The 13,334-nt window shown below is 39.3% G+C and overlaps 1 protein-coding gene across 1 annotated transcript in view; it reads right to left on the bottom strand.

The window, feature by feature from the left end:
- Window positions 1–13,334, bottom strand: part of Pard3b (par-3 family cell polarity regulator beta) — a 1,010,698-nt gene that overhangs the window by 430,501 nt on the left and 566,863 nt on the right. The window contains exon 12 of the mRNA XM_057761958.1: window positions 2,641–2,811. Coding sequence (XP_057617941.1) covers window positions 2,641–2,811 — 171 coding nt within the window. The remainder of the gene's footprint in view (window positions 1–2,640; window positions 2,812–13,334) is intronic.

Consider the following 13,334-nt stretch of genomic DNA (forward strand, 5'->3'; position numbering starts at 1 on the left):
ATTTTTAAATATCAAGTCTCTAGGCACAAACATAATCACAATTCAACCTGAAGCTCATCCTTGGAAAAACACACTTCTGTTCAAAATGATTCTGATTCAATCAAGAGCTCATTATGTATTCTTCCTGAGGTTCTCATCAAAACTGTTTACCTATCTTGTACAACTGGGTAATGTGGGGGAAAAATAACAACTTTATATTTTGACTTTTCTTAAGTAGCAGCTTCATTTCTTTTCAATATTGGTATAATGTTCCAGCAATTATGCTGGCATTCTTGCCAAATCTAACTAATTGATTTGCCCTGATGTGTGAGCAGTGCTTAAACCTCCTCTGGGTTATGGATGCTTTTCTATGGACCAGAGGGTACTTGCTGTTCTTTGGGAGAATAGACGGGCAGCCACTGTGCACAGCACACACTGTGCACAGCAAATGCACGACACGGTCAGGCTGATCCGGGAGCTCTCATAGCTGATTTTTTTAATTAATAAAGATAAGCTATGCATTAGGCTTCTGACTTTGAGACCCTTTAATCTTCATGGCTACCACAAAGATTCTCTATAGATCAGAGAAACGCCTGCTCATTTCCCATGGAAAGCATGTAAATATTGTGGCAAGAAAATGGATCCTTGTTTAAATGTCCTCATAAAAATTGCTTCTTGTAACAGTAGTTCCTATTCCTGATCGATTCCCTGGTGAACTATATTAACAAGACACATCTGAGGCTGGGAATGAACTGAAAGGTGATACTTTCTTCAGATGGGATAATGCTGACCACATTCCACTCTGGACTATGCAATTAAAGACGGAGACACCACAGTAAAGAAAAGTGCTGACTGTAAAGAACCCCAGCTCCATGGGCCAGGGTATCGCATCCACCACTGCCATTCACATCCACGGCCTTTTAGAAACAGATGTGGAATGGGGAAAGAGGAAAGGTAACGATACCTCTAGTCTATTAAAGACATACTCATTCTTCTCCCTTTTTGCTTAGTTTGGCCTCTGCATGACTATGTCTCTGTAAGAGTTCCTTTAACAAAGATACCTCAGCTAAGGAAGAAGAATGGAAGGGGCTGCTAAAGGAAGCTATCGTACACAGATTACATAAGAAGGGGTGACTGAGTCCTCCCGGATTCCCTTCTTCACATCACTCTCCAATCCCAGGACTCTATAGGAAGGACCAAAGTACACCAGACAGGCTCTTTTCTCGTGTTAGGAAGCAGTAGATTAGGGCATTCAAACTATGTACACAAGTGAAGCCCATTTAATATTCATGAAGACTCTGTCACTTAGGTAGACACACATGTGGAAAACAAGCTCATTCATTATATATAGTCTTCAGTAATTGGCCAATTTACATTTCTTTAACATCTACAAGGTTATACACAAAGAGTATAGGAGGCACAGCTATTCTCTCCCAATAGTTGATAATATAGCAAAGGAAGAGATGGTCTATCATTTCACTATTTCAAGATCACCCTGTCAGATAAAGTGGGTCTCAGATGCAGCTTTTCCATTCATTTAGCAACATTTACTGGGAGCCAATCACATTTGGAGAAATGAAGCTCTAACGGTGGATAAAGCAGGTACCAGTGTCTGTCTTCTATACATCAAGCACTTACATTAGCTGTGTATTTTCATGGTTGGGAAACAGCAAATTGAGGGTTTTAGCACAAGTAATCTGCATATAACACAAGGAGACCCACTGACAGACATTTCATTTTGATAATCTTCCATTTTTAAAATTTGGTTGAACTTACTACTAACACTAATGTTTGATATCAGTTTTCCAAGTAGTACATATCTTACTTTATATATAAGTGTAGCAGAGAAACATACATTGGCCTTAGATACTATCCCAATATGATGATGTATAAATGTGATGATAGTTTGCCAATTTGTATGAACCGACTCATTTTTCCTAAAGTAATTGTTAGGAACATTAATACTTAATCTTTTAAAACACTGTTTTAAGATCAGCTTTGTTTATAATTTTGTGTAAATAAAATGTTTGGGTATATCAGCATTTAAGAATTATTTAAACTCTTTTTATACTATATTATTTTATATTAAAGTTCATATTTAAGGGGGCATTTTCCATTCTTTTAAAAAGCACAATCAATTATTAAAAAAGAAATAAGACTTCCATTTTTTAATAAAATAAAATGCTCAACAGATCAAACTTTAACTTAGTTATACCTCAGGACTGTATTAGCTATGTCTAGATTATAGGGGAGAATATAGATATTTAATTATATCATAATTATCTTCACAATTAACACTGTATACGTCCATCTGACCAGGAACTTCCTAAGGTACAGGCATTGCTAGCATACTACCAAAAGTTGTATTAAGAAGGATGCTTTTTTAATAAGTCCAGAACCCCTAGGAATTTCTGAACATAAGCTCTAGTAAATGTGGACTGGTGATATTTGATAAATGATTTACTTTATATGCATATTTCATACATTTTTATTATATCTAAAATATACAACCACCTGTTTCTTTAATATATCCATCTGAGTATGTCTGGGCCATACTTTCCCAAGGACAGACTCAATAAATGTAAACCTACCACGAGTGATTGAGTCTGTATATTCTGGTGACCATTTGAGCCATCTCAGGAAAGTCCAGAATGGTCTCACCTCCTGTGGCCTCTCGGGCCTCCTCAGTATCACCAACTGGATCATGCCTCTGATGTTTCCTTCCATGGACATGGACCTCCTCAGTGTTTCCATGGCTTCATGGTTGGACTTGCCCAGAAGAGATTCCCCATTCACAGCAACCAGCTGGTCATTCACTCGCAGTCGGCCATCCTGGGGCAGAGGGGAAAACAGTGTAAGATGGGAAAGCATGGTGATGACAGGTAGCTGTTGGGAGGAAAAGTTCAAGTACGAAGAAGAGAGAGTCAGAAACGTGAGCCTGAATTCTCAGGAATGACGGATTTTCAATGGCAGGAAGTGGTTCTGGAGCCAGTCAAGCAGTCACAGATACTAGCAACGTGGTTTGTGTGAAAGGAGTTATTTTTAGAAATCTTAGAGCAGAGAGAATTGTAGAGCTCAATAAATATCAATAAAGATGTATTTAAAAGAAGAAATCTTAGAGTTCTGAGCTGCAATAATTTAGACATGTCTGATATTTTTTATCTAAATCTCTGTCTGGCAAACATACGAATCTAGCACGCTTCTGCGATTTGTTTTGGTAAATACCCTATGGGGACTCGAGGAAACCGGGTTAGGAAACAAAGACAGTAGCTATCTCCCACAAGGAGGGTTTGCATTTTCAGGCATGGAAAGACGTGCTTAAAAGCTGTGCGCTCGAGAGCATAATGCCTCTTAGCTATCACTGCTAGCCTACTGAATGGAGAGAACAGATTCCTTATATAATTGTCTCTACCTCAAGCACAGACTGACTCATCAACTAGTATTCAGAAGAACACAGATGTGTCCAGTGAAGGACCAAATTGTCCTAATACCTCTGGCAGGAAAGCTTGACAAAGGGAGGGATTCCCAGACTTTTTCCCGGGATGTTCCAGCTAATAAACATTTTCATCTAGTCCTCCTAGAAGAGAAGCTATTTACCATTAAAGTACCAGGAACCCCATGTGTGGAGAGTCAGCCTCACTCTTCTTCCCACTCTTCTTCATTCAGAAGTCACCTTCAGCCAGAAGCCTTCTGTCAGTGAGGTCTCCATCAGTGGCTGGTAAGCTGGGAGAGCAGCTCTTCGGGAAGCCCCTTTGGGCAGACCCCAGTGCATCCCTCCCGGGGAGAACGGACTTTACAGTGTTTATAGACTGGTGAGTAGAAACTGTCCTATGCTACTTGACATGCAGACAGTCAGGTTCAAATATAACTGGGAATCTTGTCCTGCTGCTGATGTTAATACAGTTCACAAAAATAGAAGTGGGTATGCACAGTTCTTTACTTTTCCAGAGACTTCTTCCATATCTGCCTCCTGCGATGCTCACAGACCCAAATTAAGGAGATTCGTGTTTTTATAAAATTTTCCACAAAGTAATCAGAATCGTGAATTCTAATTCTAATTTGCCTAGTTCACTATAGCACATTAGACGAGACTCACGCAAGCTTAGTTTTGTGACCTTTGGCCCTTCAGCCCCCTTCATGGCCTCAGTATAGTTGTGCAGTGCTTAACTAAATGCAAAAAAAAAATCCTTGCAGTAAGAGGTAACTGGGATAGAAGTTCAAATGAACAGAATATAATGCAAAACTGAAAAAAGGAAAAAAAAAAAAAACCTCCCTGAGAAATGACCAAAACAGACACACAGTATAGGCTGGAAGCTAGTCATTGAGCCTCAGAGAGAAAACCCGTGGGGTGGTTGATAGGCTTGGACAAATACATGGGCAGATGGCTGGAGGAACTGTTCCCTAAGGAACAGGGAAAGAGACAGTGACAGCTGTTGGTCTAGAGAGCATTTAGAGATGTCCTACACATCACCTGGTGGATGGAGTCTTGGCAACACAGCACTGCAGAGGCCACCCAAAGGAGTACATGCTCACGCGGGAAGAGCACCGAGATGGCAAGGCATTGGGATTAACAGAGAGTGTGTAAGATCAGACACAAACTGTTCCAAGGCCTGCCTCACGGGAACTTAATGTCTCTCCCTCTGGCTTCGGAACGTCACTTAACCTTTCCCCTAATTAACCAAAAAAGAAATTGCCTCTTTCTGCTATCTGATTGTGAATTAGGCACACAAAGAATAGGATTAAGCCTCTGTGAAATGGTGAGGAGGACCACTGCGCTGATCTTGTCACTGAAATTCTAATGTAGCTGGAAGCTGACGTGCAAATTTTAAAGTTGAGGAAGGAGAAGGGTTGGAACTGGACACTGGCACTGTTACCCGGAAATGAGCCATGTTAAGATCCGTAGAGGTCTGTCAACTGGGAGGGCACCTCTTCCTCTATGACAGGAAGAGGAGCAATAAAAACTGAAGGAATCTGAGAAAGAATTTATGACTGGGAAGATGTGAGAAGAAAAGAGCTGTATAGAAAAGCCATACCAACAGCTATTAACAGAAACCTATTTCTAGTTGCGTTCTAGGTTTCAGGCATCAAGTAGGACATGTTTAATATATTCAAGTCCAAAACAAAAGACAGGTCAGCTGACTCACCCCCGCGCCCCTGGAGTTTGTTGTTGTTGAGACATTCACATTTATCACCTATGTCACTAGAGAGTTGTGGTCACAATAAAAATCCATGCACTCTTGTTTGTAGGAGTGGCTGTCTTCTTGCTATTGGTGTGTGCTTCTTGTTCATAAGATAAATGACGGGTAATTTCATTAATGGCAATGCCAGGAAGACCACATTGTCTTGACATTTAGAATACCATCACAGAGCTTCAAGCTTAGAAAGGTCCTCAGAGGTCATCTGGTCCAACCTCTCCCATTTACAGACGGATAATATAATGCTCCAGGAAGACGAGGCATCGTTTATCTAACACCAAGTAAGACAAGGTGCTTCCATATATATTAGAATTGGCTCAGCTGGTTAAGTCAAAGTTGAAAAAAAAAAAACAAAACAGAACAGTCCAAGTCTTGAATTCACTAGTATTTTCCAGGCATGTGAATAATATTTACTTATCTGCAGAGGGGTATTGCTCCAAGAAAAGCCTTTCAAAACTGGGGAGAAAATACGCTATAGGTGTCTGCTGGACGAGAGCAGTGTTTGGAATCTGGGCAAATACCTGGAACATGCGTGCAGGAAAGTATAGGAGATGCCCAAGCATGGGAGCAAACTGGAGGAAAAAGAAAGATCTGTTTCCTAACTACATTATCTAAAGACATCATCTAAAGTGAAGTTGCTCGAACACAGAACTTGCTACTCAACTTTAAAATACTCCTGAAAATTATGTATATCTTTTCACTTTGAAATGATTTTCACCAAAGAGATTAGTTTTTTATAACATTTTCTGTTACTATTATGTTCAGATAGAGTTAAAACATACAACTTTATATAAGTGAATACAAATATCCAAAGATGCTACTTAGTAATTTTAGCATATCTACTTCATCACAATCTGGGTCATGCTTATACTTTTCCAAAGGAATAAAACTTGGGTTTGCAAGATGGCTAAGATGGTAAGAACACTTGCCATGTAATCCTGGTGACATGAGTTCAGTTCCTGGAACCCTCATAAAGGAACTAACTACACAAAGTTGTCCTCTGACCTCTACATGTGTGTCATCGCATGTATGCTTACATATACAGACATATACATACATGTGTTATATAATAACAGTAACAGCCATAAATAAACAATTTTAGAGACAAAGGAAATCTTTCCTATATTACGGTCAGCAGAACCCTAAGCAAAAAGACCCAGTCCTTAGCTTTGGCACAAAAGCAATGCTGAAGGGAGTAAGAAAATGGGAATAACAAGTACCAGCAACTTACTTGGGGTGCTTTAGTGGAGACATGAAAAGCCTAGATGAGTTATAAGTTCCTTTATTATCTGTGCCTGGGATGGCTTAGAAAGGCATCAGTCCTAACTACTTATCATAAACGGAAGGGTCAAGGGCTCAGAGACCAGGAGCATTAGCAACACACCAGCCTTCTGCAGAATCTCTGTGGAAGCCTTTTGAGTGGCCTCTGCTAATCATTTCTTCCAATGATCTTCCTACTATATAAGGATATAAAGATAGAGGATTGGTTATAGTAAATGATTTCAAAAGGGTCTTAGCATGGCCAACTCTTCTTATCTCTCATCTCTTTTATTTTCTAAGACAAGATCTCAGCTTGTATAACAGGCTGGCCTCACTATGGAATTTACTATATAATCCAGGCTGGCCTCAGACTCAGCAATCCTGCCTTGACCCTCCAGTGATGAGTGGTGTGGGAAGTCCTTCGCTCAATGTGTTGCTTTCATTGGCTAATGAATAAAGCAAATTTTGCCCAGTGGCTCAACAGAGTAAAGCCAGGTGGGAAATTCAATTAAAGATGTAGAGAGTAGGTGGAGTCAGTAAGATACCATGTTGCCACCACTGAAGGAGACTGAGCCTGGTGGTAAAATATAAAATAATAGAAATGGGTTAATTTAAGATGTAAGAGCTAGCTAGATATGAGCTTAAGCTATAGGTCAAGCAGTGTTATAAATAATATAGTTTCTGTGCGATTATTTCAAGTCTGAGTGGCAAGGAAATAAATGAGTAGTCTCTGACAACAATGAGGATGTGTATGAGCTCCTACTGTATCACATTTCTAGAGATGATTAAGAGTACTGAAATATTAATAAAACACCTAATAAGCTTCTACAATGTAGTCATTATGCTTAAACTCTCTCAATGCATGAGCTAATTGAAACCTTATGATAACAGTATTCTTTAAGAAGAGACTGAGGGGTGGAATGAATTGTTACTAGTCATGTTCTGTGAGAAGATGTGAACCAGGTCTGGGTCACTGTGGAGTCTTGTTTTCAGTACCTTTGCTAATAATAATCCTTAAACTTTATGGATTCTTAGATCTCTCTGAGACTCTAATAAAAGTTACAAATCCTAGTCTCAGCAAAGCAAACATTTATACCAGGGTTTCTCTGTGAGTGCACATTTGGACCAGATAATTCTTTGCAATAGGGGCAGTCATGTGTCATGCGGGATAGTTCAAATGCCTCCCGCAGAACTGCCATGACGTTCAGGGGAACTGTGACTTTCTAGTTTAGCTCTTGGTGATCAGCTCTTGAATATTTCCTCTGTTCTGAACTGGTGATGTCACACGGCTCCACGCACTCCCATTAGTCTGTTTTTCTAAAGCTCCTCCATGTAAAGTCGTAATGATGCAAAGGAGAGACTAAGAAAGTCTATGCAAAGAGGACTCTGCAGAATCTGAGAGAAGCATGGGAGGTGGCTTTCCCAGGAAGAGTTGGCTGTGGCCCAAGGCCAATCCACATTAGTCCAGGGTGTTGAGAGGATTAATCATGACCAGATGTTGGATGCTGTCTCTGCATGTTTCTAACAGGACCCTTGGTAAGGCCTCTTGGGATATTTTCAACACCCAGGGCCTAAGCCCCAAAGTCAAACTTTACAGAAGAGATTCCCTAGAGCAGAGGACACTCCAGGTATCCCTGAATATTAGGACAAGTGTTCCAAGAGAATTCTTTTAAAGGTTCTAAAATTTTTCTATGACAGTATCTACCTACTGTAATTTTGAAAATAAACCAAAACATAAGACAAATCAATATTAAAAAATAGACTTCAGTTCGTTATCATTTAAAGTGACTTAAAAACAACAGTCTGAAGGAACATGAACAAACAAAGCACTTTTAAGCACAGTTCCAGAAAGGAAGCCGGCCACATTGGATGTCTGTAGTACTTACTCATTTAATACTGCCTTAGCCATGTAAGATGTTTCCAATTTTCATCATCTGCCATAACATATCTCAATTGAAAGAAGAGGGATATCTCTCCCAAAAAGATCCCTGTCTGGTGTATATGATTTTGCTCACCCTCTTCCTCCTTTCTGAAAGTCCTTTGCTCTTATTAGATATCTGTTTACCCTTTCTAGTGAGGCTTGGCCGCCATCTTGTTCTCACAGTTAATCTCCAGCACAACTAAAGCCTCTTTTTCCCAACGCTCATGTTACTATAGCTACTGCTCCCGTTAGGGAATTAGTTTCTCACATATTTAATTTAGTATCCTTAGCTTTCTAGATTATAGAACGAGGTGGTTCATTCTGTGTCTCCAATCTATTATAGATTGCCTAACTCACTTCAGAGGCTGTAGAGTGCTTGCTAAATAGAGTCACTTGAAAAATAATCTTTCAGTCAGGTACATAGGGACTGGTGTAAGTTTCATCTATAATGAAGAAATCAATTAATTTATAAACTGTACCTAAGAAGACCTGATGATCCCAAGCTGGCTTGATTACTTTTTCTGTACTGGCCCATCTCCACTGGTTGAGCCACTGTAAACTTTTCAATGGATTTAATGCAGTACCATCTTGGGAGATTCATTCCATTTGTATGGAACGGACCAATAAAGTCCCAGTATCTGTGGCATATGGAAATGTTTGCAAGGAAGCCAAAGAACCTTCTCTGGAGCATAGGAGCAAGCATACTCATAATCATTTTGATACATTGATTTCAAAATACAGCCTAATCCTTTTTGCTTAAAACTCCTGGACAAATACGGAACACACATAAAAACCCCGCAACATACAGCTTCCTAAAGACAGACTAAATCTTATTATTATTGCAGCAAGAAAGTTTGAGAAGGCCTGACTTAGTCTCAGAAATATTTACCGGCCTATGGCACGGTAATAACACTCTGTGCTTGTTTTACTTCATCCTGTTTCCTGTCATTCCGGATCCTTCTCCACCCCTTCCTTTTTCCTTCCAGATTTTGTGCTCCTAATTTACTTCGGCCTAGAAAAGCAGATTAAGAAAGCTTGTCAAAGCATATGTGTTATACATGAATCAGGAATATTCTGCATGGATGCATAAACAGATTAGACAGACTCTCTAAGATCTTTCCCGTTGGAAAAAAAATATTGTATTTACTTTTTTTTCCTTCTCTATGCTTTTGTTTTTTGTTTTTGTTTCTGGCCGTAGGGGTGGGGGGAAAGGCTTATTAGTTTTGTTCTATGACAACTCCCTGAGGGACTCACCTGGTATTCTCGTATTCTCTTCTTATGTGACATATAACCACGCTACTTTACATTTGCTGTTTTAGCTCAATTTCAGATTTGTCCTAGGAGCAGTTGTGCCAATGAAAGACAACACAGTATGGCCTGAGTATGTGGAGACGCAACAAGAAAACAAGGAAAGGGCCAGGCTCCACCTCCCCTTTAAGGCACCTCCCCTTTAAGGCATACTCTTAGTGGATTTACACTTCCCACCAGGCCCCTCCTCTCGAAGGGCTCACCAGCTCCCAGTTGCATCCTTCCAGGAGCTTTTGGGAGGACATTTAGGTTATAAACTATTTTTAACAGGTATTATTTATAGACCCACAACACCATCATTATAGATCAATTTGTACAGATTACCTTTTTCTCTAACACCATGAAGTCATACGTGCATTCAAGCCTAATGAGATATCAGATGTATCCAAAATGAACACCAGAATGATGTAGTTTTAAGTTTTGCTCAGTACAGACCAAATGTACTTTTTATTTGTATTTTTAGAAATCCAAAAAAAAAAAGAAGTGATAAAGATTATAAACAAAGCAATGATGAAGGCTGAGGTAAGACCATAAAGTGTTAGAAGTTATGTGACGAGACCTTTGTATGAAGTCCTGGTGTCTAAATTCAGAAATAACATGCACAATCACATGAATTAACACCTACTAAGAGTTTCAATGCTTTAGAGGAAAATTGACTGACCAGTGTTTTCCTTATTAGGTTAGTGATTCCCTTGTTTTTAACATAAAATTCTTACTGTGTTATGTAGCCTACAAATCTCTTGATTTGTTTTTCAGTTCCAAGTTGCAGTTGTCCATTTGTGAATGGGGATAACACATCGGTGCTCAGTTCTTAGACTTGAGTAGCTGCCCGGACCTCCATCAGAGGAACAAGTTAGGATGCCGTCAACTACCAGACGCCTCCAAGTCCTCTCACTGGCAGGGAATGTATCAATTTTAAGAAAAATGGAGAGTTGAAGAAATCATTTAACATTAGTGTTCCTTAAAAAGCTGTCCCTTTTATCTTCCTTTGGATTCATTAATTATAGATATGCCCTGATTTATAGATACTGGGAGAAATGGAGGTAGAAATTACTCAGGCTGGGAACTCTGACCAGACTCCTGCTAAGAGGGTGGGAGGCCCTAAATGCTCAGCGTTCCCAAGACCCAGGAATCCTCCTGTGGCCCCCCTCTTCCGCTCCTGAGGATGCTCTTCCCCTCAGCTCACTTTAGTCATAGAAAACTGATCATCGTGAATACTCGCAGTAGTTAAAATACTCCTATCCGCCATGTAAAGATTATGAAATTCTACATCTTCGAGAAGAATCACCCCGAATTTCTTGAGCACACAGAATCAAGTTACTTAAATGATGTCTATTTCATATTCTGGGTGCACACATTTGCAATTAGCTATGCTAGGCATTTTCCTTTTACTTAATTTCACTATCATCAAGTAGTATTTATTAAGCACAAACTGGGCTAAATTGATTTTATACAGAGTAGCAGTTTTAAATGCATTCTCTCTGTTTAAGAGTCCTTAAATAATCCATCTACCTGATATGACATTTGTTTCCCTTAGGAAAAAAAAAACACTTTTAAATTTGAATTTTTATCTTATTATTTCAGGGCTTCAATAGGGCACATTCCATTAGAAACATCAGCATATTCAAATATAAAAAGTGCCAGCCAGAACTAGTGGAATGCACTGCATGGAATTCTTTCTTAAGCCTATGCTAGTGTTGATGTTTTTCCTAAATTAAAAAAAGATGGATCTTTTCTAAAAATGACTGCAGTAAAAGAAAACCAGTCTAAGTGTAAGCAATAAATATAAAATAAATAATAAAACATATTAAACTTTATGCAATATAGTTCATCAAAAGCAAAGAAAAATCACTGAACTTGAAAATGTTTAGCAAATGATTAAATATCTAGAGTCTTCAAAGTAACTAGAGACATTGAGTGACCTTGAGAAAATATGAAGTGAAGGTTTAGTGAAAATGTGGAAAAGGGGGTACACCTTTCCAAGTGTAAAACTGACGCCAGTTCTTTCCTTTTAACAACAACAAGGTGTTTCACTTGAAATTCCAACCACAAAAGGGAATTTGAAAAAACTCATCCTCAAGGACCTCCTGATTTCATCCTAGTCACTGCAGACACATTCTCTTATATTTTGTTTTTAGAAGTAATGACAATATACTTTGGGGACAAATACCTAGGAGGAATGACAGAAATGAAAATCCAAGTAGCAGCCTGCAACAGGAGCATTGTATACGCATACGCCATCAGTACTCCAAGAAGCAGCACTGTGCTGGTGTGGTCATGTTACTTTGTGAATAATGTGGGATAGCTCACAGTGATGCTTCAGAAGGCTCTGCAAGAAACTCCACATACCATGACAGCCTGTAACTGCATGGCTTTTGGAAAGTAGAATTTCTGGGTATTATTTCTCCTGCTCCTTTGTGTGTATAGAAGTGTTGCATGTATGCATACATCAACAAGATTGTTCTCCAGTATGAGAGGGTATTTCACTCATGTACATGTGTGGGAGGTCAGATTGCCTTTCTTCAATCACCTCTCAGTTTCTGGGCATTCTTTTGTTTTCTTTTTTCCCTAATTTTTCTTGGGTGTTTTTTTTTTTTCAGTGTATTTTCAATATTCTGAGTTAGTTAAGTATTTGGATAATTTTGAGCAAGGTATACCTGCAATTCAGCTTGCCCTGAGTTCCTGCTCAAGTTCCTACTTGTTTCCCAAAGTGCACTCAAGAGTATCTGTATGCTTTTAGTAGCAAATAGCAATAATAAAAATTGCCTTTTTATTAGAAATAACTCAAAGAGGAAACGAGAAGCTTGAAAGTAGTAGCCTGGTAGGTGAGACAAGAGACATCAGACCCCGACTCATTCTGAGATTTTACATCTGGTGGATAGCCTGTCTTTGTTTATATCCTCAGAAGCTCCCAGGAGGATACAGCACTCAGAATCCACAGGAAGAATTTGGTCATACTTTTCAAAGTAGTTTAGTTTTCAACAATCCACCTTCCCTTAAGGGAAAACCACCTTGAGAAGCAATTAGTGGAACGAAATGCTGGGAGAAAAAGATTGGGCTCCAATAGAAAAAAATATTTTGTTGATTTCAAGTAAAATCCTAGGGCCAGATGCTGATAGGATGTCCTGGTGCTCATCTTCCCAGCCTCAGGGACACTGCAGTCTGTTACATTTGTTTCTCTTCAACCAAGACAGGAACAAAGTCTCCGACAATTTTGTAAGACTTAATCCAGATTTGGGAAACAGGAGACAATCTTCTGAGGAGTAACAGTGGATTGCTATGCTAGCAGAAAAAGGGAAACTACAGCTCCTTTCCCTTAACCGGATTCCTTGTGAACAGAGTTCAGTGCTCTGCCGCTCACAGTGAAAGAGATGCACAGACAAATGGCTACCAAACATTCACAGCAAGGCTAAATTCATGATCAGTGCCACTTCCTGTTAAAAATCAGCTATAACTCTGCTGTCCAAGGGTTTCAGTGGTATGTCAGGAAGGAAGTGTACATAAACAGAAAGTGAAATCTCGCAGCAAGGAATGGGACTATGAGAGTCTGCTCAGGTAAGGGGTTGCTCATTATCACAATCAGAAATGCGTACGGAACCACACACCAATATCTATCTGCTGGAACTGAAGCTATTGCCCTTTAAAAAGAAAAAAAGAAAGAAACAAAAACA

Source organism: Chionomys nivalis, chromosome 2, assembly GCF_950005125.1.
Source record: "Chionomys nivalis chromosome 2, mChiNiv1.1, whole genome shotgun sequence".
NCBI classification, from domain to species: Eukaryota; Metazoa; Chordata; class Mammalia; order Rodentia; family Cricetidae; genus Chionomys; species Chionomys nivalis.